Below are 25,835 nucleotides of genomic sequence, written 5' to 3' on the forward strand. Positions count from 1 at the left end.
TTGTGGCGGCCCCAGGCGCCTGAGGCACCAGCCGGCCCGCCGAGCTGGGAGAGGGGGCCCAAGTCCTCGGGGACCACCCTGAGGTCGGCCTAGGGCTCCCACACATCCTGCCTCCCTTTTTGTTTGGGAAGCCGTCTCCCTGAGGAGGAACCCAGTTGAGACTGGCCAAAGGGCGCTGATTTTGGAGGAAGGGAGTCTTGAGAAAACTGATTTGGGAGATGCCCAGATGCATTACTTGGGATGGGGTGGGGGTAGTCAGTGAGGGGCTGGACCCCTGTCCTTCAGCTTCTTAGAAGCCCCACCCCCAGGCCAGAGGCCAGGCCTTTGGTGGCTCTTTTTTCGGGGGACAGGTATTGGGGTGCACTTGTGCCAGGGAAACCTGTGGCTGTCCCCCTGCCAGGGAGAGGCCAGAACACCATCCTGAGTCTTCATCCAGGGCTTTCCTTGGTGCAGGCCTGTCCCTGCCTGCCTTTCAGGGCGGGTCCTGTTTGAAAGCATGACATCTGGGAACATCCCCTTGGCTCGAGTCCGACTTCCGCCCAGCCTAACGGTCCCACAGCCTGGGAGGATGATGTCGTGGGAGAACTGGTTCAGAGGCAGCTTCCTAAATCCCAGGATGTTGTCTTCTGCTCTCTTCTGCCTTGTACACACAGCAGTCCCACTGGCCCCTCATGGCCGGTGCCCTTGTCCTTCCCGTGTTCCCACGGAGAGGAGGGAAGCTGTCCGTCTGAAAGGGGCATTCCGTCTGGGCATCTTGGGGACCTGAGAGCTTCCCTGGAGAGCAGACCTATCTTGCCTTCCCCCTTTCGGTGGACATGAGCACCTACTGGGGACTGGCCAGTCTCTGCCTGCCCATTGCCTGGTACCCAGAGCTCTACAGACAGCCCAGTGCTCATGTGCTGGCCTTGGCTGGGGAGACCGAAAGCTTCGTGGGCTCTACCACGACTGGCTGGGCATGGTTTTGGAAGAGGCCGAAATGCTACCTGCTGCTCTTGTCAGTTGATGGCCTGGCACAGCACCCCAGCGTACCCTGGCTGAGAGCCACAGAATTAACGTCACTCTGCTGATTGATGTCTGCCTCGCCACACTTAGCTTTGCACTGTGGCTCTTCTGGCCAAGTAGGTTTCTCTCTCGTGAGACTTCTGGGGTCTTACTCAACTGTGTCTCTTCCTCCTGATTTTCCCCCAGGATCTCCTCTCCAGCATGTGCTCAGGAAATGCTTGTAGAATAAAAAGACAGAGTCTGTCTGAATCGGTATAATCCACCCCTTCAGCCTCTAATCTTTCCCCAAGCCAGGTCTCAGCTTCCTCATCTGTTAAATGGGAGGGCAAGTCTTCCCAAAGGCCCCATTCACTGTTGACAGTTGAAGGCCCAGTCAGCTCTCACAGTCTTCAGAAGCCCGTGGTGAGGAGAGGACACGTGGGGGGTGGGTAGGAGGACAGAGACAAGCCAGAAAGAAGCCTGGCTCTGCCCTCTTGGTGCCCTGACTGCTTCTGGCCCTGCCTGCCTGAGCTGCTCTGAACGCAGACCTCCTGGCCCACGCTGTTCATCCTGGCGAGCGAGATGGACCATGAAGCTTTGCTTCAAGGTCTCCTCATGCACCAACCCTTGTGGGCTCCTGTCCATTCCACGAAGTCATCAGGCAGAGCTCTGGAGTCTACCTGGGCCAGCTGTGACTGTTAAGATGGACAGTAGTTCCAGAAGGCTGGGGGTTGAGCCCAAGGTCTCCAGGGGCCAAGGCCTGGCTGGGCACCCCCCACTGCCTGGGCTGGGGCTGAACCACATTTCCACTTTCATTCAGCCCTTCAGGCTTCACGGGCAGGCCTCAGGCCACGAGTGGATCTGGGGTCTGGCTTCCTGGCTGTGTGGCCTTGGGCAAGTGACTTACTGTCTCCAGACCTCAGTTTCCTCATTGTAAAAAGGTACATCACGCTTCTTCCAACCTTAAGGGTTGAAGGAGATAATGTGTGTAAACACTAGAGTGCCTGGCACGGAGTGAGCCTCAGATGAGGCCAGTTGTGATCACGGCGGCTCCCCAGAGGTGTGGGACACATTTCCACAGGTACCCAGCATGTTCTCTGTGGGTTCTGTGGGCGGCAGAATATCCTCCTCCCCACCTGAAGCGGGCCTGACTCTTTCTTCTGGCCTCTCATTCATTCTTTCACCATTTATTTAGTGCCTACTGTGTACCAGGCCCTAGTGCAGATCCGAGATATGGCCTTGGACAAGGATGACGTGTCTGTGTTCACGGAGCTCTGAGTCTAGTGGGGGAGACTGGGATTTAACAATAGCAGTTCAGTAAATCACAATACAGATCAGGATAAGGGTGAAAGGATAATGTGTGCCAAGAGCGCATGAAAGTGGGGCTGGGGACGTTCAGGGAGGCCACGGCCTGGAGGATGACATGCAGCCAGCTGAATAGGAGCTGGAGTAAGAACATTCCAGGCTGAGGGAAGTGGGAAAAAGCATGTTGATTTTGAGGGACAGCATAGAGACTGGAGAGAGGAAGGAGGTTGGGTGGAGAGGTGAGCTGGGCCAGACCGTGCGGTTCTCGCTGTGTGCACTTGGGTGGGTCCCTGAACTTGTCTAGAGCTTTGTTTGACCCAGCCACCAATCTCACAGAGGCGAGGTGAAGATCTAGAGACTGGGGATGTGGACCGTAAGGATAGAAGCTGTCACAGGAGGTGTTTTGTTCATTCTGCAGATGGGTAAACTGTGGCCAGAGAGAGGAAGGGACTTGCTCTGGGTCCCTGAGCCGGTTCTCCAGACAGCCAGGGCTGGGAGTAAGAGTGTATTACACTCTTGACGTGTTTTCTGCCCCTCTGGGCCTCTTTGCTTCCCAGATGCAGAAACTGAGTTACCAGGAGAAGGACTCCAGCTCCCCAGTGTGTCCCCTGTAGGTTTCGTGCTACCTAGGTTGAGTCTCAAGTCCGGTGGGGCCCTGCTTGGGTTCACCTCCCAGAGGTGGGGGCCCTGGAACTGTCAGCTGGGGAAGGAAGGCCTCACGGGTGGCGGCAGATCTCCTGTTGCATGAGGCCTGCCCAGGGGCCCAAGTGGGGAAAGAGCGTATGGGGCAGCTGCTTCCCAATCAGAGATAGGAGAGAAGGGAGTGAGCTCGCTGTCACTTGAGTTGTTCAAACAAAGGCTGGATGACCTTGCATGTTTGGACGAAGATGTGGGGTTTGTGGAAAGCAGCTTGTAAACTGTATAAAATGTTGGTGGTTGTGATTAGAAGGAAGATTCAGGGAGAGATTTATGTGGTGGCTATAGTTGAGCTGCCTGACCTCAGGATCCCTTCTGGCCAAGGAAGTTTGGAGATGATGAACTTTTGAGGTCCCAGAATTCTAAGACGCAGCTTTAGCTGCAGAGCAGACGCATCGACTGCATTTGACCTTCAAAGCCCTGGTGGTCTGAGTTCTTCCAGCTCCTCATCACCGCTAACCGGTACCCATGTGCCATGTGGTGAGGACGTGCAGGGAACCCACCCCAGTGTAGATGGAAGAATCTGAGAGTTGGGGCCCAAAGACCTGGCTTTGAGACCTGACTCTGCCATTTACTGTGTGGCCATGGGCAAGTCACTTGGCCTCTCTGAGCTCCTTTTCTTCATCTATATAATGAAGATGATGGAACCTACCTGGGCAGCTTCATAAGATTGTTTTCAGGAATCAGGGAGGTATGAATAGACGAGAAAAGATTTTACAAGCAGTGAAATCCCACATCTCTTGGGGAATTGTTGTCATTATTAGCCAATGAGCAGATAGGATGTCTGTGTCTTCATTCTTGGGGCAGCTGGGAGAAGCCAGGAAGGTGGATCCCCGCGGCTTTAGGTTGGTAATAAATCAGGAGCTGCTTCAGGGAGGACAGGAAGGTGTGATCACATTCCATGCTGTGTGGGCACCTTGAAGCAAGGCCACTCCCCCCCATCCCCCCGGCCCCCTTGGAGGTTCTAGGTGTGAGTGTTTGAAGTACAGATGTCAGCCCAGGAGTGCCCAGAGGAAGCATCTACTCCACCCCCTGGGTCTCACTTACAGTTGGGTAAATGGAGGCCCCAGGTTACAACCAGGATTCCAAACCTCTGCGTCCTGGTCTTTCTGAAGCATGACTGGAGCAGTGAGCTTCGGGTTGCTAAGAGTGCGTCTAGTCTGGGACACAGGTTCCTGAAAGGAATCCTGTTGTGTGCCAGGCTCTAGGCTAAGACTTGTCAGGAACAAGTGAGGGGAATGGATGCTGGGGCTGGAGTCTGGAGCCTGCAGACAGGGGGAGAGGGGCATGCATGTGCATGCATGGAGGTGAGTGTGTACCTCGCGCCGGTGCAGCACGTGATTGGGATGGGAGGAATCTGAGATCCTGGAGGAAAGGATGGGGGTTTGGATCCAGCCTTAAGGGTTAGTTAATGGTTAGGCTGGAGCCCAGGGTGCTGGAATGTGAGAGCCAGCTTGGGGACCCCCAGACCACTGATCCTGGACTTCTGTGGCTCTGGCCTCGTGATCGCTGTCCCCTGTGGATCACTCCCAGTGCCTTAGGCTCTGGCTTAAGTAAGCCCTTATCCTCACAGCAACCCCGTGTCGAGGGTTCTGACGTCAGATCCGTTTGACAGATGAGGAAACCAAGAGGCTATGTAACCTGCCCATGATTGCACAGCTGACGTACTTGGGAACCTCCCTGGAAAACTCTAAGGAGCTCCCCTTGCCCCCTGGCGCTCCCACCCTCTCCTATGCAGGAGGTAGCCTGGGCTTCTGACTTTCACACAGCAGAGTTCTTGTCTGGATTTGCCAGTTACACGCTGTGTGATGTTGGGTGAGAGGCTCCGCCTTTCTGAGCCTCGTTTCTTCTGTAAAGTGGGGGATAAGCACGCCTGCCTCAGGGTCGTACCCCTTCCGCTGGCATGCACGGTAAATGTGAGTGCTTGTCCCTGTGGTCCCTTTCCCTCACCTGCTTCTCCAAGCATTCATTCACTCAACCTATATTCATTCATTCATTCATTCATTCACTCATTCATTCACTCAACCCATATTTTCTTTCTTTTCTTTTTTCCTTTCTTTCTTTTTTTCTTTTCTCTTTTCTTTTCTTTTCTTTCTGTTTTTTTCCCCACCCATATTTTCTGAGAGCCTCCGGGCCACCAGGCTGAGGGCCAGATGTCTGGCCCAGGAGCAAGTTGTGAAGCTCTTCTCAGCTCCCAGAATGTGTCACTGGGTGGGGGTAGGGGGTGGTCATTATGGTCAGCAGAGCTCCTGGCTGCTGCCTGCCCGAATCCCAGCCCTCCCCGTGGCAGCTGAGAGGCGGCCTGGAAGAAGCTGCTCTGAGAGCTGGGTCTTTCAGAATCCTCAGCGGTTTGCCTGTCTTAGGGGGAGGAGGGCAGCTCCAGCGAGACGGAAAATGTGAGGCGGCTGCCGCGGAGGCCTGGGGGGACAGGGGCTCCCAGCATGCCTCGCAGAGGGGCTGGGCCCGTGTCCCTGGGCTCACTCTTGCACACACAAACACACGTATTCACAGCTCATGCTCAGAGATCCACAGCCATTCACACACGTATCACGTGTACATCCAGGGACACACGTGTGTTGTTGGCTTCCAGAAGCACACCTCCAGATACGTCAGAGAGGATACACCCTCCAAAGGACACAAACCCATGCAGATACAAAATCTGTCTCCTCACACCCACACACTACCAGACACAACAGCCTCACGCCATCTAGGAGACCCCTGGCTCAGAAACACACACACACACACACACATCTTACATACCTAGACATACTTGGCTGTGTCCCAGACGGACACATGGCTTTAAGACACCCTCCGACGTATCGGAAGGACACATACACACGCAGGCTGATTACACACAGACGCCAGCATCCACGGAAATCCACAGATCCGCCCCTGCCAGGCGGGCCCAGGCACAAGCTCATCACCAGATACTCGCCCTGTTTCTTCCACAAAGAGCAGCGGCGGCCCTTGCACGCTTACCTGGGGCTCAGACCCACGCCCGGGACACACACACAGGCACAAGACGCGCAGCCGTGGACACGTAAGCAGGGACACGAGCGGAGAGCACTCACATGTCAGGCCTGCAGCATTTGCCACCGGGAACCAGAGACCCACAAACCAGGGTCCCCAGACACACACACACACGCACACAGGCTGTGACATTTCACCCACACAGAAACACAGGAAATGCTGGTCCCTGTCCTCTGGAGTGAACGTGTACAACCTACTGTGTTCAGCTACTCCACAAGGCTGCTGGGAATAGTGAGGAGTATGGCGGGGGCTTGACGTGTAACCTCCTGGACCCGGCAGGTCACTAAGTCAGGAGAAGCTCCACCGAAGGCCCGCAGGCCCCTGATACCCAGCACTTGGGCCCGGGGCCAGTGGGCTGAAAGAAATGGAGCAATTGTCAGGCCTGCCCACAGGAGAAACACGGCCAGGGGCAACTCCCTTCTAATCTCCTTGGAATTTCCGGCTTGCCCTCATCTACCTCCTCCTCCCCTCTCCCTTTGCTGGGGACTGTGGAGGGCCACACCACTCCCATCTTTGAAGGGTGCCCGTTTCTGCCTGGGAAGCAATGAAGGAGGCCAGGATAGAGGAGGTTGGAGGAGATGTGGGCACTCAGAAGAAGAGAGACCTGGAAGACTTCCTGGAGGAGGAGGCATTAGAGCTGAGGAGTTAGCCTTGAGTGGCTGCCTGTGTGCCCAGCTGCTGGAATGGTGCCGGCACATCATAGGGACTCAGCAAATGTTTGTCATGTGATTGAATGAAAGGCAGGTGGTCTATAGGCTTAAAATAGAAGAGCTGGAGGGAATAGTGGGTGTGGGCAGTGGTGAGGGAGAGGCTGGGAAGGGGGTTGGGCCTGCTTGGGAAGGGCATGGAATGCTGAGGCGCTGTGAGCACCTTGCTGGGAGGGGGCCATACAGCAAGGCTAGGAGCCGCCCCCCCTTAGTGTGTATCGGTAGGGCCAGGCACAAGGCACAGGAGCCCAGGGTGGCAGGGAAGGAAGGCTCTGTGGTCTCATGGACAAATTCCATCTTTGAGGTCAGGTCTAAGGCCAAACCTTGCTTTGTTACCTCTTCTCTGTGCATGATCTCCATGTGAAAATCCCATCATCAAGCCTCAGTCTTCCTGTCTGTAAAATGGGAAACTAATCCCTTTTTGCAGGGCACTTGGGAGGATTAGCGTTCAGGTACGTGGCACATCCAGTAGCATCCTGGGCACAGAGGAAGGGAAGTTCCCCCGGGGGGGGGGGCGGGGCGGCGCTGGGCTAAGCTCCAGGCAGGGCCCTGACCAGCAGCCAAGGTTATTACTAAGGTCATTCCCCTCGTAGCCCATACACATGACCTCATCTGCAGTCATATTCTCTGCCCTCTGGTGCCAGAAGGAACTTGGAGCTGGGGTGGGGAAAGAGCCAGAGACTCCAGGGTGTTCTGGGACAGGCTGACCCTGGCCTTCCTGGAGGCCCACAGGTCAGCACGGAGTCTGCGTTCTGAGCAGGTAGCGCTGGCCTCCTCGAGGAATGGCTGGTAGTCAGGCAAGGGGGGAGCAGCGGGCCAGCTGTGCCCTTCTCTGGGGCCCACGGTGCTTAGAGCACTGTGGTCTGGAGCCAAGCCAACCTCAGCTTGAATCCTGGCTTTGCCTTTTCCTCTATGAGCCTCTCCTTTAGGAGGCTCCTCATCTGTAAATTAGGGATGCTGACAGTGCTCGGCCTCCAGGGTTGCTGTGAGCATAAAATAGGAGGAAGCACGTAGGTAAGGATTAGTGGGGGCCTGGCTCAGTGCAGGGGCTCAACAGCTGTCCACCCTCGTCCGTTATTGGCAGGCTCCGGTCTGACTGCCTGTGAGCCCTGTGTCCTTGACAGTAGAGGTTGTGCCTGGCTCCGGGTGTGGGTCTTGGCATGGAGCCGGGGCCTGGGAGGTGTGCGTGGAGCTGAATTGCATCGTGGGGATCCCCAAACACAGTTCTCCCTGGGAGTCCCCCCTCTCCCTCCTGTCAGTCTTCTCCGAACGGCCAGTGCTGCAGACTCTGCAACCTGGGGATGCCCCTTTGCTGGTGGAGGGCGCCTTTGGGGTCTCTTATGCTAAGACCAAGGTGAGTCATCTCCTCTTGCCTGGGCCACAGAGAGAAGCACAGGCTCCAGGGGAAATAGTCTGGGATCCCACAGCTATGCTGGCCCAGCGAAGCAGCTTTATGCTGGTTTGCCCCAGATCTGCTCGGGATCTTCTGGGTCAATTGCATCAGCCTCTCCCCTCCTTGGCCTTGGCCAAGTGCCTGGGCAGCCTGTGTGGTTCTGCCTCCCTCAGCCTCACCTCACCCCCGTTCCACGCAAGCTCCCTTGTGTTCCTCACACCCGGGCCTCAGTCCCTGTGCTCTTCCCACCTGCGGGGCCTTGGTGCCTGCACTTCCCCCCCCTTGCCCTTGGTTTCCTCCTCCTCCTCCCTGTGTTCAGCTGCAGGCCCGGCTCCTGTGTTAGACAACCAGGAACTTTCTGTGGGCTCCTTGGGGACATTTACCTCAATGGTAATTAGATTCTTAATTGGGTAATTACAGGTTGCACATCAGCCCCCCCCCATGTGTTCTTCCTTACCTGGGGGGGACCTAGCCCCTTCCTTTTACACAGGCGTACACTGAGGCTCAGAGAGGTTAAAGGGCTCGGCAGAGGTCACACAGCCTAGAGATGGCAAGAGGCAGAAGGACGGGCGGTCCGGTGGTGCAGGGCCCTGGGCAGGGGTGGCACAAGCAAAGCCTCGGAGGTGTGAGATGCTGGGATGTGCTGGAGCCACTCCCTCGCCTCTCCGGCCTCACTCTCCCTCCCCAGAGACCTCTGAGCCCTGTCCTCTCCCTGTTCAGAGATCTGGCTGCAGCCCAGGGGCCATTTGGGAGATGTTTTCAACACATCCAGATCCAAATGCTGCCTTCCTTCCTGTTTCCACAGAAAGGACGAGAGGGACACCGTCAGGCACTCCCACTGTGAGCACCCACCCCCCGAGGCTGTGGGGGCTGCGGATGTCTCCCTGTTCTGTTGGGGGAGGCCTGGAATGGGCCAGTGGCAAGCCAGGCCTGGCCTTGGTGGGCAGTGCTCCCTGGGTGTCTTCTCACCCCAAACATGCACGCACGCACGCACACGCACGCACACGTGTCTGGTCTCAGGCGCAGAGCGGTGCCAGACGTGGGAGGCACGCTCCAGACTGGCTGCGTCTCCTTGAGCCTCTGTTTGCTTATCTGTACAATGGGTATGAAATATTAGCACCGGCCTCAGGAGGCCTGTGATTGAGCACGGGATAATGGACATTCGTGCCGCGTTCAGCCAGGTGTCTGGCCCTCGGTAAACCCTTGTGAATATTAGCTCTTGTCCCATTATAGAGACTGTCTAGTGTAGTTGACAAGAGCTCAAACTGGACGTGAATCCTGGCTGTGCCCCTGAGCGTGTGACCTTGAGCAACATTGTTGACCTTTCTGATCTTGGTTCCTCGCCGGTCAGTTGGGGGTGGCGGGGGGTACAGTGAGGCAGCGGGTGCTGCCCGGCCTGTGCCTGGCCCGGAGAGAGCGCTCTCGCCTGTTACCATTTATTGGTGTTGGAGGGGCCAGTCCAAGACCCTTGTCTTCCCCGTGACCTTGTGGGTCGCCGGGACCAGGTAGCCTCCGTGCCAGCCAGAGCAGGGGCATTGTGTGGCATGGCCATACCTGGCTGGGTGTCCTGGCCCTCCTCTAGGACCTTTGTCCCTGACTGTCCCCAAACCAGAGCCCAGCTTTCACCCAAGGACGCTAAGCTGGATTGAGCTCTGGGCTGGGAGGCAGGAGCCCAGAGTCCCTCTCTACTTGACTCTGGATCGTCTGGCGGGCCATGTGATTGTCCCTAATCCCTCTCTAGGCCTCAGTGTCCCTGCCTCTTCTGCCCCACCCCCCACCCCTTGCTACTCCTGGAGTCTTTGCTTTTGAGTGGGGAGGGAAGTGGAGCTTTGCAGAGCCTTGTGCCCTCCTTGGGGTCCAACTGCAATGATCTCATCTGGAGACTTGACAGACCTGGGGGATGGACAGAAGGGATAGCAGATGGCTGCCCTAGCCTCTCGGGGGCCTGGCATGCCGCCTCTGTGGCCACTGTTGGCCCACCCTGCAGGTCAGCCCTTCCGGGCTGGGGTGAGTGCCCCAGGCCAGAGCCAGGGTGGCAGATGGGCAGGCAGCCTGGGGTTAGCCTGAGGGAGGGACCGTGGTGGCCAGGGCGGTGTGGGAGCAGGCGGGTCAGGCAAAGCTCCTGTCCCTCCCTGGAATGGTTGCTGTCCCGCAGACGGAAAGTTTTGGGTCCTTCAGCTCAGCTCTATCATTCTTCCTGGATCTGTCTGCTATCGGCAGGTCAAGTCCCTGGAACCTGGGGAGGAGGTGACATATTTGGGAATGCAGCCTGGGGGTTGATAGGCCAGGATTTGAGGCCCGCCACTAGGCTCCGAGGCTTCCATGGGCATTAGCTTTGCAGAATCACAGAATTAGATTTAAACACAGCAGCACTGACTGGAGGTGGTTTTCTGCAGGGGAGTGGAACAGGATGGGAATCTTCCCCTCTTAGGACCCCTTTATTAATTGGGCAGCTTTTTATTGAGTTGATCCTTTGAGTGCCAGGCACTGGGCTAGGCTCTGTCCTCCTGAAGCTCACATCTTAGTGGTAGAGACCGACGTTCCATAAGCAAACAGATCAATAAGTAACATAATTAACATCACAGATAAGCCTGTGACATGTCCCATGAAAGAAACAGGTTTGAGATGGACACAGTGGGCCTAGAGGGGTCTGGAAGGCTTCTCTGAAGAGGAGGCATTTACATGGGGGCTTTGAGCACGAGGGGAGCCAGGAGCGCGGAGATGCAGGGAGGGAAGTCTGGGCAGAGGGACCAGCAGGGCAGAGGCTTAGTGGTGAGACAGGCTAGGTGATTGCGGAGAGAACGGCCAATGCGGGGAGGTGAAGATGGGGAGGTGGGCAGGGGTCGGGCTTTTGTCTTGCTGTTAGGTCAGGTGATTTACATACGGTAAAGTGAGTTTTGGCAGATGCATTGCAGATGCAATTCTGTAACCACCACCAAAGTCGAGATGTGGAACGGTCCCAAAAACTCCTCCTGGGCCCCTTTCTAGTCAATTCCTCCTCCCCCAGCTTCTCCCCTCATCTGTTTTCTGTCTCTACAGTCTCGATTTTTCCAGAATGTCATAGAAAGGGAATCCTCCAGTGGCCTGCTGAGTCTGGCTTCCTTCACCCGGCAGAATGCGTTTGCCCCTGGGCCACGGTGTTGAGGGTCTCAGCAGTTCATTCTTTTTCATTGCTGAGTAGTATTCCCTCACATGGATGTGCCACTGTGTCTCCATCCACCAGCTGAGGGACGTTTGGGTCGTTTCCAGATTTTGGTGATCATTGGAGAGTTTTAAACAGGGGAGTAACATGGTTAAAAAAACAACAACATTCCACATACTAAGTGGAGAACAAATTAGTGGGGAGAAAACTGGCCATCCCGAGGGTTAAGTTCAATGATTTGGTGATGAATCTGGCTCACTATAGAGACTCAGTAATTGTTCATAAAAAAGGCTGTGCCTGGGGCAGCCAGGGAGGCTTCTTGGTGGAGGTGGCATTTGAGGTGGAGGGATGAGGAGGTGGGAGACCTACAAAGTGGAAGGAGGCCCAGGCAGTACAGAGTCCCTATGGGAGCTAGTGGGGCTGAGACGCTGGCTCCCTGCACCGGACTCAGCTTTGGTGTACAAGGGTGGTCTGTGGGGCTCACATCCGAGCTCCCTGGGGGTGCTGGGTGAACAGGCATCTACCCTAGCCTTATGGGGGCTGACTCTCTTGGATAGGAGGTAGCTGGGGGATCTCTGCTCTGGTATAGTTTCTTCTTTGGTGGCTGGTAAGAGGTGACCTCCTCCTGCCTTCAGGAACCTTCTGTCTCCTTGGTCCCCTCCCTGCTCCCTCAGGGCTGGCTGGCAGCTGTTACTGGGGTTCACTCCAGCCATTGCCACTTGCTGTGTTTCTGCAGAGGGGCCTCGGGTTTGGTCACTTTCATCTCTGGTCCTGCAGGTCAGGAGACCTTCTCACCGTCTACTCCTCCAGACCAGTTCCATCAGACTCATGCATCTGGAGTCATTGTCACATGCAAGTGTTCCGGTGGGCCCCAGACCTAAACTCCGCCCCCGCCCCCGTCCTCACTGTACAAAGATTCATCATCTTATATGTGTGTGGGTTTCTTGCAGAAAGCATTCTTTCCTGCAGCATTTAAAATGTGGCTTGATGGGGCACCTGGGTGGCTCAGTGGGTTAAGCATCTGACTTCGGCTCAGGTCATGATCCCAGGATCCTGGGATCAAGCCCTACATCAGGCTCCCTGCTCAGTGGGGAGTCTGCTTCTCCTTCTCCCTCTGCCCCTCCCCTCCCCCCACTTGTGCGCTCTCTCTCTCTCTCTCTCTCTCTCAAATGAGTAAATGTTAAAAAATAAATAAAATGTGGCTTGATCAAAAGGTCATTTGTGAGCCTCCTGATAGGTGGTAGTGTTTTTTTTGTTTTTGTTTTCTTAAGATTTTATTTTTATTTATTTTTATATTTTATTTTTTTAAGATTTTATTTATTTGACAGAGAGAGAGAGACAGCGAGAGCAGGAACACAAGCAGGAGTGGGAGAGGGAGAAGCAGACTTCCCGCCGAGCAGGGAGCCCGATGTGGCAGATGCCCAATCAACTGAGCCACCCAGGCGCCCCAAGATTTTATTTTATTTTATTTTATTTTTTAAGATTTTATTTATTTATTTGAGAGAGAGAGAATGAGAGACAGAGAGCATGAGAAGCAGACTCCCTGCTGAGCAGGGAGCCCAATGCGGGACTCGATCCTGGGACTCCAGGATCATGACCTGGGCTGAAGGCAGTCGCTTAACCAACTGAGCCGCCCAGGTGCCCCCCAAGATTTTATTTTATTTATTTTTTATTTTTTTAAATATTTTTTATTTATTTATTTGAGAGAGAGAATGAGAGAGAGAGAGCATGAGAGTGGGGAGGGTCAGAGGGAGAAGCAGACTCCCCGCCGAGCAGGGAGCCCGATGCGGGACTCGATCCCGGGACTCCAGGATCATGAGCCGAAGGCAGTTGCCCAACCAACTGAGCCACCCAGGCGTCCCCAAGATTTTATTTTTAACTAACCTCTACACCCAACGTGGGGCTCAAGCTCATGACCCCGAGACCGAGTCGCATGCTCTGCTGACCGAGCCAGCCAGGTGCCCTGAGATATCTGGATGTGGGGGCCAGAGGATGCAGGGGCAGGGGTGGGGGACAGAAACAGGGAGGAGACCAGGGACAGTTTGGATTCCAAGGTAAGGGACTGCACCTATTGCAGAAGCCAGTGGGAAAGAGTGGAGGAGACAGAAAGTGACCTTTTTTTTTTCAAGGTATCTCCGATAAAGAGGAATGACCTCTATAATCAGAGCAAAATAAACATTTTCAGTGAAGACTGCTCTGGCAGTAGGCAGGGTGCCCCGTTCCTATTCTCTATCCCTGCCCGCACCCCCCTTCTCCGTCCATGTTAAAAAATCAGGGTCAGCTTCAAGGGGAGGAGACGGTCAGCTTGAAGGAGTGGCAGAGGGGATGGAGGGCTGTCGAGGGGCTGGCAGGCCATGCCTGGTCTGAGCACCTTTCCCCGGCTTCTTTAGGCTGGCCTTTCTGACTGTGGGATTGAGAATCAGGGCCCCCAGGCACTGCTGGCCTTTTCCTATCTGCAGGGGAGAGTGAGGTTTGGGGTTCCCCTGCCGGTGTTGAGGGGTCTCCAACAACCTTTCTGTGTAGCCACTGGGCCTGTGGAGTCCAGTGGAGTTTGTCCCCTCCCTCCCACTTGCACATGGTTGAGGGGTCTGGGAGGTAGAGGAGGAGCAACAACGGCCCTGAGCTGTCTGTGAAGGAGCTGAGAAGGCCGGGCTCCCCTCCCTCTCTCGAAGCTCTGTCCATTGGGTCGGACTGTCACCGGAGGGCTTTTTAGGGCCAGGGGCTGGGACTGGAGGACTGAGCAGCCCTGGGAGATTTGGAGGCTCAGTGAGGTCTAAGAACCTCTGGAGTGATGGGGCGCCTGGGTGGCTCAGTCACTAGGCGTCTGCCTTCGGCTCAGGTCATGATCCCAGGGTCCTGGGATCGAGCCCCACATCGGGCTCCCTGCTCCTCAGGAAGCCTGCTTCTCCCACTCCCACTCCCCCTGCTTGTGTTCCCTCTCTCACTGTGTCTCTCTCTGTCAAATAAATAAATAAAATCTTAAAAAAAAAAAAAAAACCTCTGGAGTGAAGCAAGGTCCTGCCCCGCCGGGTCCCGTCCCAAGGGCCTAGCAGCCCCTTTCCCTGACCCCACCTCAGGACCCTGCCTGGGTCCTGCATTCACCAGCCCGGGCTGCCCGAGTCCCAGCCGACCCGGCCCGTGCGGGCCACAAGCCTGCCTTTGTGGACTCGCCCTCCTGCATGGGCCGTGCCAGGAGGGGCTGACCCGCATTCTGCCTTGCAGCTGGGACGAGCCCCCATGGCCTGGGCCCCCCTCCTTAGCCCCATGGGGAGATGGAGCTGGCGTGAATGCAACATCCTGCATTTTTAGAAACTGACTGTGGTCCAGGGCAGGCCCTGGGGAGCCAGCTGCTCATGTGAGAAAGATCATTGATTCATTCACTTGTTCAATAGATGCTTGTTGAGGCTCTGCTCTGTGTCAGGCCCTGGTCTTGTGGTCCTGCCACAGATGGCTCTTGCCCTTTTAGGAAAAAGACTGGAAGGAAACCCCCTGCCTTAGGATCACTTGGGGGGCCCACTCCCAGAGTTTCTGATTCAGCGGGTCTCAGTTGAGGCATGAGAATTTCTGACAAGTTCCCCAGTGATGGTTATATGCTGCTGGTCCAGGGACCACAGTTTGAGAGCCAGTGTGACTTAGGACCAGGGGGAGGAATTATGAGTGATTTAGGTTTCTGTACTTTCAAAACTGTTTCTGTGATCATGGTTTACTTTTATAAATAGAAAAATCAGTTATTTAAAAGTTGACAAAATAAATGGTCCCCCCAGATTGACTCCAGTGCTCTGGATGTGGTCCTATGTTGAGCGATGTCACCTCCCATGACTTAAATGTCATACATCTATTAATGTAGCCCAACATTATGAGCTTTAATGTTCTCTGCCCTTCCCCTTGGTTCATCCTGAGCTTCAGGTCCACTTAGACCTCCATATCCTCCCCATCACCTTTAGCGTGACTGCAGTGAGAATAAGCGAGATGTTAGGAGATAGCAGGGTGGGGATTGGAACACAGGCTCATCTGGAGGCTGGCTCACTTTGGGTTTAGCTGACTGGCCCGTACTTCCTGAGTGCCGTTTCCTTCATGCTTCCTTAATCCACCAGCTGAAATGGAGTGTGGACCCCTCACTTCCTCATTTCTTTGGACTCGGGTGATCATTGACTGTCCCACTTCCTCTTTTTCCACTTTTAGTTCTGTCCACTTGGCATGGTGGCAGTGAGTCTGTGTGTATACTGGGCTGGAGGTGGAGATGGGGTCCTGGTGAGGTAACCCTTCCTCTGAGCTGGTGTAGGCAGAATCATCCACTTTGGGGGCTGCTGCTGAAGCCACCCCTAGAGGAGAGGCCATGGTGGCAAGTGGGGATTTAGTCCTTGGGTTGACAGTGGGAACGGGACAGTATGTCATTGGGAGAAACAGATCGTTGTCCCTTCCGTCTTCCTCTCCTGAGTTCAGGACCATGTGAGAAGTAGTCCGCGGGAGTCAAACAGACGAATGAGATTTCACATTAAGAACTGGCCTGCTTCCTAACCCTGCTCCTGAATTAAACTGACCCACCCAGTCTCCAGGGGACACTGGACAACCTCAGGCCATGCCCCCAGAGGGAGCCACCCAATTTCTTTGGGGAAAGGAAGGCACAGAGGGGCTCGTGAACACACTCTGGATTGTGGCCCCTCTCCAGGGCCTGCAGAGTTGTTTTTTTTTTGCTTCTTGGACCCACCTCCCTGCCCCCATCAGCACCACCCTTGGGTGTTTCCTCTGGCTCCTCAGGGATGCCTTTGGCAGATCATTCCTCCCCTGTGACTCAATTTCTCTTTTCATTTATTTTTATTTTTTTTAAAGCTTTATTTATTTATTTATTTATTTGCCAGAGAGAGAGAGAGACCATGAGCAGGGGGAGTGGCAGGCAGAAGGAGAAGCAGACTCCCCGCTGAGCAAGGAGCCCGATGCGGGACTTGATCCCAGGACCGGGGGATCATGACCCGAGCCGAAGGCAGACACTGAACCAACTGAGCCACCCAGGCGTCCCTCAGTTTCTCTTTTTAGTATACCATCTTGTTTAATTCATTCAGTCATACTAAGAGTAGATATTATTTCTATTTGTGACTCAGTTTTCACATTTGTTATTAGATATAATAATTATCCGTTTCTCCTGCTGGGTTCCTCACTCACCCCCTTACACTCTGTCTGTCTAATGATTGTTTCAGGTTGGTATGTCTTTTTTGTGGTTGTTTATCTAACTGCACATGGTACACTCATTCAGTTAATGTTTGTTGGGAGTCTGTGGGGTGCTAGGCCAATGCTGGGTGTGGGGGATACAGCAGGGATCAGGGTAGATGTGGGGTAGTGCCCCACACACACTCCCAGAGGGGAGACAAACTCTTAAATAGAAAATTTAGACATGCTCATGGTGACAAAGGGGAAGTGAGGGACATTTGGGAGCTGGTGACAGAGGTGGTCAGGAGCTGCCCTGAGGAAGTGAGGTCATCCCCCAGCACCCTCCACTTAAAACCCAAACCCAACTTCTTCTTGGCCCTTCAAGGCCCTAGATGGCCGATCCCTGTCTGTTTGCCCGGCCTCATCCCACCCTCCTCTAGCTACCCTGGCCACCTTGCTATATTCTGACACACTGGGCTCTGTCCTGCCTATTAGCCTTTGCACACACCAGACCCTCTGCCGAGAGTCATCTCTCCCTGGCTGGCTGGCTGCATGGCTGTTCCTTCTTCCCTCAGCTCAGATGTCCCTTCTTTGGAGATGGCCACCCTGACCATGTCCTGGGACACAGCCTTTCCCCAGTGCCGTAGCATGTTACCTAGGTGTGGGGCTTTTTGTTTCTTGCCATTTATTTGGATTTTTTAATTTGTTGGTTCATCATGTGTCTCCCTAGTGAGACCCGGGGCTCCGTGCACAAGACACAGAAGGGGTCCCATCAGTCTCGGTCAGTACTGTCCCTTCCCACCCCGCGTGCTTGGCACGGGGCCTGGCACAGAGCTGGTGCCCATGAATGCTTGTTGGATGAGCCCGTCCTGCTTCCCCAGAGCGGTTAGTTTCCCTATTGCTCCTGCGACAAATCACCGCAAATCGAGTGGCTTCAAACAATCCCAGATTATTATCTTAGCATTCTGGAGGTTAGAAGTCTGAAAGTCGAGGTGTTGGCAGGGCCATGTTGGTGAGGCACATGGCGGGGCTCTGGGGGAGGATCTACTCCCTTTTCCGGCTTCTGGACGCGGCCTGTATTCTCCGCTTCGTGACCCCTCCTCCATCTTCAGTGCATGTCCCTCTGACCTCTGCTCTGTCACGTCATGTCCTACTTTGATCCTCTTGCCTCCCTCTTACAAGAACCCACGTCATTACGTTGGGCTGCCCAGATAGAATACAGGAAAATCTCCCAATCTTGGGATCCTTAAGTTCATCTCCTTCACAAAGTCCCTTTTGCCGTGTAAGGTAACATATTCACAGGTTCTGAGAACGAGGACACGGATGTCTTTGGGGGGTCGTTATTCAGCCTAGGAGAGTGTTGGGTGTGGCCTGCATTCAGGCCTCAGGCCACTGCCACAGGGCTCGGTGGTGACCTGACCGCCCCGTCCCCCTGCAGGACGAGATCGAGGAGCTTCGGGCCGAGATGCTGGAGATGCGGGACGTCTACATGGAGGAGGATGTGTACCAGCTGCAGGAGCTGCGGCAGCAGCTGGACCAGGCCAGCAAGACCTGCCGCATCCTGCAGTATCGGCTGCGCAAGGCCGAGCGCCGCAGTCTCCGAGCCGCGCAGACGGGCCAGGTGGACGGGGAGCTCATCCGTGGGCTGGAGCAGGACGTCAAGGTAAGCACCAGGCCTCCCCCCCTGAGCCCCGGTCGAGCCCAGGGCAGCTTGCTCCTTGTGTGTCCTTGAGCAAGTTACTCCACCTCTCTGGGCCTCAGCTTCCTCATCTGTAAAGTGGGGATCCCTGGTGAACTGACAGGGGTGCCCCAAGGTAATATCATAAATATGAATCCTACTCAAAGCAGCCACTCCGAGTGTCAACCACATGCTGGGCTCTGAGTTGTCCATGCACCGTCTGGGGAGGGTTCTTGGGGTTTTTAAAAATTTTTTTATTTTATCTTATTTTTAAGTAGGCTCCACGCCCAGCGTGGAGCCCAATGCAGGGCTTGAACTCCCAACCCTGAGATCAAGAGCTGAGCTGAGATCAAGAGTCGGAGGCTTAAGGGGGCTGAGCCACCCAGGCGCCCCTGTGGAGGTTTCTTTATTGTGCTAAGGAGCGTAGTGAAGGCCTGGAGTTGGATAGGGCTGGTTTAAATCTGGACTCCAAAGTGCCCTAATTTTGAGATTTTGAGCAAGTCACCTAAGTTTCAGTTTCTTCACCTGTAAAATGGGTGTCACAGCAGCGAGGTTCTCTGAGGGTTAGAAGAGATAATACAGGTAAGATGTCACTGTAAACCCTCAAAAATGTTAGCTGTTATTAGTCCCATTTTCTGGATGAGGAAAGTGAGGCTCAGAGAAAGGAAGGACCTACCTGTCCAAGGTCACATGACACTCAGTGTGTAGTGGTTCCAGTGCAGGCTTATCAGCCTCCTGTGCCTGGCCTGGCCTCCCTCCCTGCTGATGGGCTGGAAGCTGGCAGGAGGGCCCTCCAGGAAGAGCCGACCCCTGCCTGTCTGTGTGCCCAGCCCCCGGCTCTCAGAACTCAGCCCAGTGTGAGCAGGGGGTGTAGGAGCTGGGGGTGGGGGTGCAGCCTGGGGGCCCTAGGGGCTCTTCCTGCAGGGGTGACTTCTGAACCCAGGCCTGAGGGAGAAGAGGGCCTGAGCCGGGAGTGGGGAGGAGGAATGCCGGGGCGGGGAGAGAGCCTCTCTGTAAGGGCCGGGAGGGAAACCCTGAGTGTCAGCCGGCCACAGGCGGGCTCGCATTTCCCATTGTCTTTGCGGGGGCGCAGTTGGGATTACAGGTCGGCTGTGCAGATGAGGAAACTGAGCTCAGAACGGGTGTGTCTCCCAGGCCAAAGCTACCTGACTGGCAGCCCCCGGGATAGGTGGTTGCACAGATACTCCCAACTCCAGGCACTGGATGGACGGGGCGTGGGGTGGGGAAGAGCTGGAGAAGCTCAGACGAAGCAGAGTTGGGGCCTGGGTGGCTGGGGCTTTGGGGCCGGGACACCAAAGAGTCAGCCTTAGAGAGATTGGGGGTCGGGGGGGAGGACCGACTGGGCCGGCTAGCCAGCGCCTCGGTGGGAGGAGCCAGAGCAGCTGGTGTGCGTGTGGGAGGGGGTCTCTCGGCTCCCGGGGCAGGGAAGCCGCCCCTTCTGTTGGGATTTGAACTAGCCAATCAGCGTCCACCTTGCCCCCTTCTCCCCCTCTTCTCCCCGCCCCTGCAGCTGGAGCGCTGAGCTCATCCCTGCGGGCCCGGGCTGGATGCCTCTGGCCACCACACTCCTCCCCACGTGCCTGACTTGTTCTCAGTCACTTTGGGGGTTCTCAGAATTGTGGTGTCTCCTGGGGGGGCTTGATGGGCCCAGCTGGGGAGGGGACCTCAGAGCTGGGTATCCCTGGGGACTCTCTGACTTCCTCTGCCAGCTCCTTGGCCCACCCTGGGACTGGCATGGGGCCACCTCTTGGGGCCTCAGTTTCCCCTTCTGTTAAATATGGGGCTGAGAGCAGCCAAATCTATAGGGCTTTTGCAGTTCCAGTGGTTGTGTCGAGCAGGTAGGTTATTGGTGAGGGCGCCATGAATAACACCTTGGTATCCCTCTCCCCCAGGCTCTCTCACTGTCTGTGGTCCTCACAGCCTGCAGGCCCCACAGAGCCTCAGTGGGAACATGCATGAGGAGGGCAGGGTGGTGGCGGTGCAGAGACCTGCTCTCCCACTTGCTTGGTGCGTGACCTTCGGAAAGCTGCTTCACACCCCTTGTGGAAAAGGGAGATAAAACTAGATTCTACCTTTAGAGAGATTTTTGCGAGGATAAAACGAAATGGCTCACGTAAAGAGAGTGCTGGCCACAAAATCCGGCACGGGGTGTTCACCCGGCAAAGGAGCAAATGTTGGTTGCAGTGTTACTGTTCAGAAGATCCTAGAAGGCACTCGTAGGGCAAGTGGCTGGGGCAAGGGCAGGGAAGGGGAGGCCGGAATCTCAGCCCGCCTGTGTGGATAAGAATCCCCTGGAGGGCTTGTCCACAATGCAGATTCCCAGGCCCCACCTCCCATTCCCCCTCCCTGAGGATTCAGAGTGACAGTGACAGGGACGCTGAGAGGCCTGATGCGAGGGGGACCGTGGCCTGGAGGCTGCTGGTTGCATTTGGCAGGAGCCAGGCCTCAGTGCTGTAAACAGTGACCTCATGGCTGAGCGCATTGTTTGTGCTTTGGGGATTTGCCCTGGTGTCCGGAAGCTGCAGCCGCTTCACCTCCCGTAGTATCTCAGCCCCCCTGCCCTGGGAGTAGTTGGGAGGATCGTAAGATGATGAAATGAGACAAGCAGGTGGGGCCCTGTGAGCATGTGACACCGTGAACCCTCTGCTGGGCTTATTATTAATACTTTTAGTACCGATATTAACATAATGTCTTCAGGCTTCGGGCCAACAACAGGGTCAGGTTGAGAGCAGGACTCTATAGAGTTGACCCACCTGATTTCAGACCTTGTTTCTGTAGCTTCCTAGCCGTGTGCCCTTGAGCAAGTGACCTTTCCTTTCTGCACCTCAGAATGGGAATAATAAAGCCCTTCTCGAGGGGATGAAAGGCATGTGGTGTCAGGAAATGAGAGCCGATTCTGTAAGTCACCCATGAGAGGCGAGAGCACCCAGGGCCACTGAGAGAGAGGAAGGGACAGGCGGAGGCCACCAGACTCCTGCCCTCCAGGCTACCGTGCTCTTCCTCTAAAGAGGGCACAGGGTTCTGTGGGATCTGAAATTAAGGCCTCTTTTGTTCCCACTGCAATCCTGTAAGCTGCCTGGGGTTGGGCTTTCTTGATATAGCAACCCTTGGGGGTGGGGGACAAATGGGGAGGGCGATCCTATGGAGAATGGGGTGGAAGGAGCCTGGGGACTCATGGAAGGGATGAAATCAATAGAGTCATTTATGAATCCAAGAGGACCCAGGAATCCACAGATCATGACTTCTTGGGGGGGAGTGTTGCCTACCAGGTCGAGGCCATGGTGGGGATGGAGCGACCCCTCAGATGGAGAGGAGCTGGCCCCAAGTGGGAGCGCAGTTAGGAGAGAAGCCCTCACGGCAGTCAGGGACACAGCCCTCCCTGGACGGTGGGTGGGGTGCTGGTTGAGGGGAGCATCCCCCTCGTCAAGTTAGGAGAGGTGCAGCTCCCCATATTTCAGGCATTCGCTCCTTCACCTCCCTCTCTTTTCCCTTTTTGGAACCTTGGATTTGTTTGTTCTCCGACCAGCATTTCCTGGGCACTAGCGTGTGCCAGACCATGCACTGCTGCTGGGACACAAGGAGGTGAAGGAGCCCAGGCATGGTCTGGGGCCTTCATCTCTGTGCCCCACCGCTCCTGCCCCACGGTCTCAACAGGGTGAATGAATAAATGAATGAATGAATGGAGTATTGATTAGGGCAGGGACTTTCTGGGTGACTTAATAGCCCCAAACTGGAGACCACAGCCAAGAGCCTGGGGCTGAACACTTCCAGCAAAATCCTTGACCCCAAAGTCAAGAGTGAGGCCCAGTCCAGTAAAACCAGTGCACAGAGGTGAAGCAGTGATCCTGACAGTGCATTAAAAAGTTGTATTTCTTGATGTTCCAACCACCAGCCCAGGGACTACGTCATGTGTTCCTCACAATGGCTCCTGGGAGTGGGCTGTCTCCATTCCACTTACCAGTGACCACACCGAGACTTCGAATGTGTCAATAAACTTGTCGTGGGTGTCCACACAGAGAGCGCTGGAGTCATACTCAGTCTAGCTCTCCCCGCCTGCCAAGTCCTTGTTCTGCTATTGAGGGGTTTGTGGACGGGGGATAGATTCCGGCTGTCCTTGGGGATCCTTAGGGGCAGAGAGCGGCAGTGGGCAACAGACGGTGGGGGAGGCAGCGCCGAATTCCCTTTCTGGCCGTTGTTTTTCTTGGCCTGCCTCTCATACTGCCAACGGGTCCATGCCGAGCTGGGCCTGGGCCCAGGCAGAGGGAAGAGCCAGGGAGGGCCCTCTTCCCTTCCGGCGTGGAGGAGGTGCCATGGCCATTTCCGAGACTGGCAGGCATGGGGTGTTGGGCTGTCTGCCCCTCACATACCTCTTGTGGGCAAAGCCCTCGGACCCCTCCAGAGCCCCTGACCACGTTGGCCTCTCGGGCAAATCCCAGGGGCTCCCCCCAGCTCGGGTCTCCCTGGCTAATAAGCATGACCCCGAGTCAGGTCACTTAGGCTGTGAGCCTCAGACAGAATTGGGGTAAATGAATCTGGCACACGGTAGGTAGTCAACAAATGATAGTTGTGATTTACCAGCTCAGAATCCCCAGAGGCTCCCCTTTCCTGGCCTTTGACCCCCAGGGTGTCCTCGAGGAAATGGGGTGCTCTGCTGCAGAGCCCTGGCACCAGGATTGACGTTTGCAGCTCTGTTAGTTCCTTTCTGTACGGATGACTTGGACACGCGCCCAGCCTTTGTCATTTAGAGCATGTTCTATGTCCCAGACAATTGGAAACCAGCCTCGGGGTCACACCATGACCTCCAGCAAGTCAGGCCCCTCTCTGAGCTTCAGCATGACCACTCCCCCAGCACTCAACTGTGCTGGCCCAGGGCCCAGGCTTTTTGTGCCATAGCTGATTCAGTCCTCCTGCGGGGCCCATGAGGTTGCTGCTATTATTGCATCCATTTTGCAGTTAAGGAGACTGAGGCACAGAGTCAGGAGATGGTTTGCCCAGGATCCCGTGCTGGTCACTGGCAGCAGTGGGATTCACATGGCTCTGGGGCTGCCCATCTTGCTCTGGTTTCCACGCCAGCTCACTTCCCTCCCTTTAAAATGAGCTTCTGGCCCTGCCTCAGGCTCTTGTGAGAATTGGAAACACCGACTGCGCTGGATAATTGAAAAGGCCTTGCGAAGAACAGGCAGGGCCTTTCCAGCTTCCTGGGGACTGAACCGTGATGTAGACATTGGGAGCACGGGGTGCCTGGGTTTGGGTTTTGCTTCTGCTGTTTCCTGGCTGTGTGACCCCGTACCCTCTACTGACTTCTCTGTGCCTCGGTTTCCTCATCTGAGTGGGGGTGGTGAGAAACACTGTCTGCTGGGGGGTTGCTCTGCAGCCAAGGCGGGGGGCAGGTGGGGTTCCCTGCTCATCACCCACCCTTGCCCAGGTCTCTAAGGACATCTCCGTGCGGCTGCATAAGGAGCTCGAGGCGGTGGAGAAGAAACGGGCGCGGCTGGAGGAGGAGAACGAGGAGCTTCGGCAGCGGCTCATCGAGACCGAGCTGGCCAAGCAGGTGCTGCAGATGGAGCTGGAACGGCCGAGAGAGGTGAGGGCCCGTCCGAGGCAGGGCCAGGCCGGGGCAGGGGGCCGCGCGCCGGGGCTCTGAACCGCTGTGTCTGCACGGTTATGCGTCCCTGGTGGAGCTGTCTTTGTCACGCGTTCATCCCCGCAGCACACATTTCCTGAGCACCGCTGTGTGCTCTGTGCTGACCCTGAGGACACAGTGGTGAGTGGAGGACACTGGTTCCTGTCCTCAAGGAGCCCACAGGCCAGTGAAGGAGACAGTCATCCACCAAAGAACCGCAACCGTGGGAGGATTAACTAAGGAATCATTCCACGGTGTCCAGCGTGGGCCCGGGCCCTCTGCCTCAGTTTCCTCACCTACAGAACGGGACAATGATGCCCTGAGTGTTGTGAGGACTAGCTGGGATAACTTGTGTGCACATGCTTTAGGGGCTGCCATTTGGTGTGAAGGCCATGCTGGGGCCGGGCCTCTGGCCAGCCTCTCGACACAGATTTTAGGACGTTAGACGCTTCCTGAATGTGGCCCCCAGGCACCAGCTTGTCTTTGCTCATATGAGTCCTTCCACTTGCCTTCTGCTATGTGTTGGGCATGCAGCATGTTAGGTACCATGCTAGACACTTTACCTCAACAATTTCCATAAAGGCCCAGTGAGGTTGTGATTATACCCATTTTATGGATGAGGAAACAGCCCCTGAGAGAAGGAGGGATGTCCTCAAGGTCACACAGGGCCCAGTGGGCTCGCAGAATGCCTCTTGAAAGCCGTCAGCCTCGGTGACCCCTAGGGGCTGGAATCCTCCAGAATTCAGGGGTCTGTGTTCCAGACGGCCCCGGGTGGCTTCTGACCACAGAGGCACAGCTGGACCTCAGCTATCTGGCTGCTCACGAGGGTATCCTAGGATTGCACGTTGTTCTAGGGCATTCCTCACCTTCCCCGAGGGCAGGCGTGCCAGTGTTCCAGGCCTGAGACACCACAGCCCTGAAGCCAGAACAGTCCTCCGGCTGCCCTTCCTCCTGGGCATGTTGGTGTGACATGCCAATGGCCTCTCAGTGTAGAGACGGGGCATTTGCTGCTAAGGGCTGCCGTGGGGCCCTGCTCTGCTCCAGGGCTGGGTGGGAGGCCCCCTCTCTCAGGCAGCCTCCTGCCAACCCCCCCACCCCCGTGGCCTGGCCCACAGCACAGGGGGCTGTCTTCACACATCTCATTGTTGCCGCCCTTGATAGTGGAAAGGGGAGACAGTTTCAGAGAGTGCCTTGAAGCTTAGCATGTGTCTTTTTTGTTCTTTAAAGATTAATTTATTTAATTGAGAGAGAGTGTGCATGAGCAGGGGGAGGGGCAGAGGGACAGGGAGAGAAGCAGACTCCTCACTGAGCACATGCGGAGCTCAGTCTTAGGACCCTGAGATTATGACCCAAGCCCAAATCAAGAGTCAGACACTTAACCGACTGAGCCACCCAGGTGCCTCAAACTCAGCATGTTTCTATTGTAAAGGAGAGGAAACTGAGGCCCAGAGGGGGACAGCTTGCCTGACTTCACCCCCCCTTTCTTGGCAGAGATGTGGCTGAGATCCCAAAGCTGTGTCCCCTCTAAGTCTCTGTTTCTTCATCTGTGACATTGGGATAATAACAGTACCCAGCTCACGAGGTTGTTTATGACCAGCAATAAGCTTGGGTAACCATAGAACACTATGAAGAAGTTAAAAAGAATAAAGTAGTATGGCAATTCCTGAACAAATTAAACATGCAATTATTATATGAGCCAGGAGTTCCACTTTGGGATTTATGCCCCAAAGAATGGAAAGCAGGGACATGAACAGATATTTGTACCCCTCTGTTCCAAGCAGCATTATTCATAATAGGCAAAAGGCAGAAGCAACCCAAATATCCATCAGTGTATATATATATACAGTGGACTCTTGGTAAGCATTGAGAAGGAATGAAATTCTGACACATGCTGCGCCATGGATGAACCTTGAAGACATGATGCTGAGTGAAATAAGCCAGCCCCCAAAGACCGGTAGTGTATGCTTCCACGTATAAGACATACTTAGGGTAGTCCAAATTCACAGAGACAGAAAGCAGGGCAGAGGTAGCCAGGTGCTGGAGAGAGGAGGGAGTGGGGAATTGGTATTCAGTGGGTATAGAGTTTCAGTTTAGGATAATAAAAAAGTTCTAGA

The 25,835-nt window shown here is 55.3% G+C and overlaps 1 protein-coding gene across 2 annotated transcripts in view; it reads left to right on the forward strand.

The window, feature by feature from the left end:
* Positions 1-25,835, forward strand: part of SOGA1 (suppressor of glucose, autophagy associated 1) — a 66,430-nt gene that overhangs the window by 991 nt on the left and 39,604 nt on the right. For both annotated transcript variants that reach the window (XM_032419299.1, XM_032419300.1), the window contains exons 2-3: positions 17,838-18,062; positions 23,524-23,682. In XM_032419299.1, the coding sequence (XP_032275190.1) occupies positions 17,838-18,062; positions 23,524-23,682 (384 nt within the window). The remainder of the gene's footprint in view (positions 1-17,837; positions 18,063-23,523; positions 23,683-25,835) is intronic.

Source organism: Phoca vitulina, unplaced genomic scaffold (genome assembly GCF_004348235.1).
Source record: "Phoca vitulina isolate PV1807 unplaced genomic scaffold, GSC_HSeal_1.0 scaffold22, whole genome shotgun sequence".
NCBI lineage: Eukaryota > Metazoa > Chordata > Mammalia > Carnivora > Phocidae > Phoca > Phoca vitulina.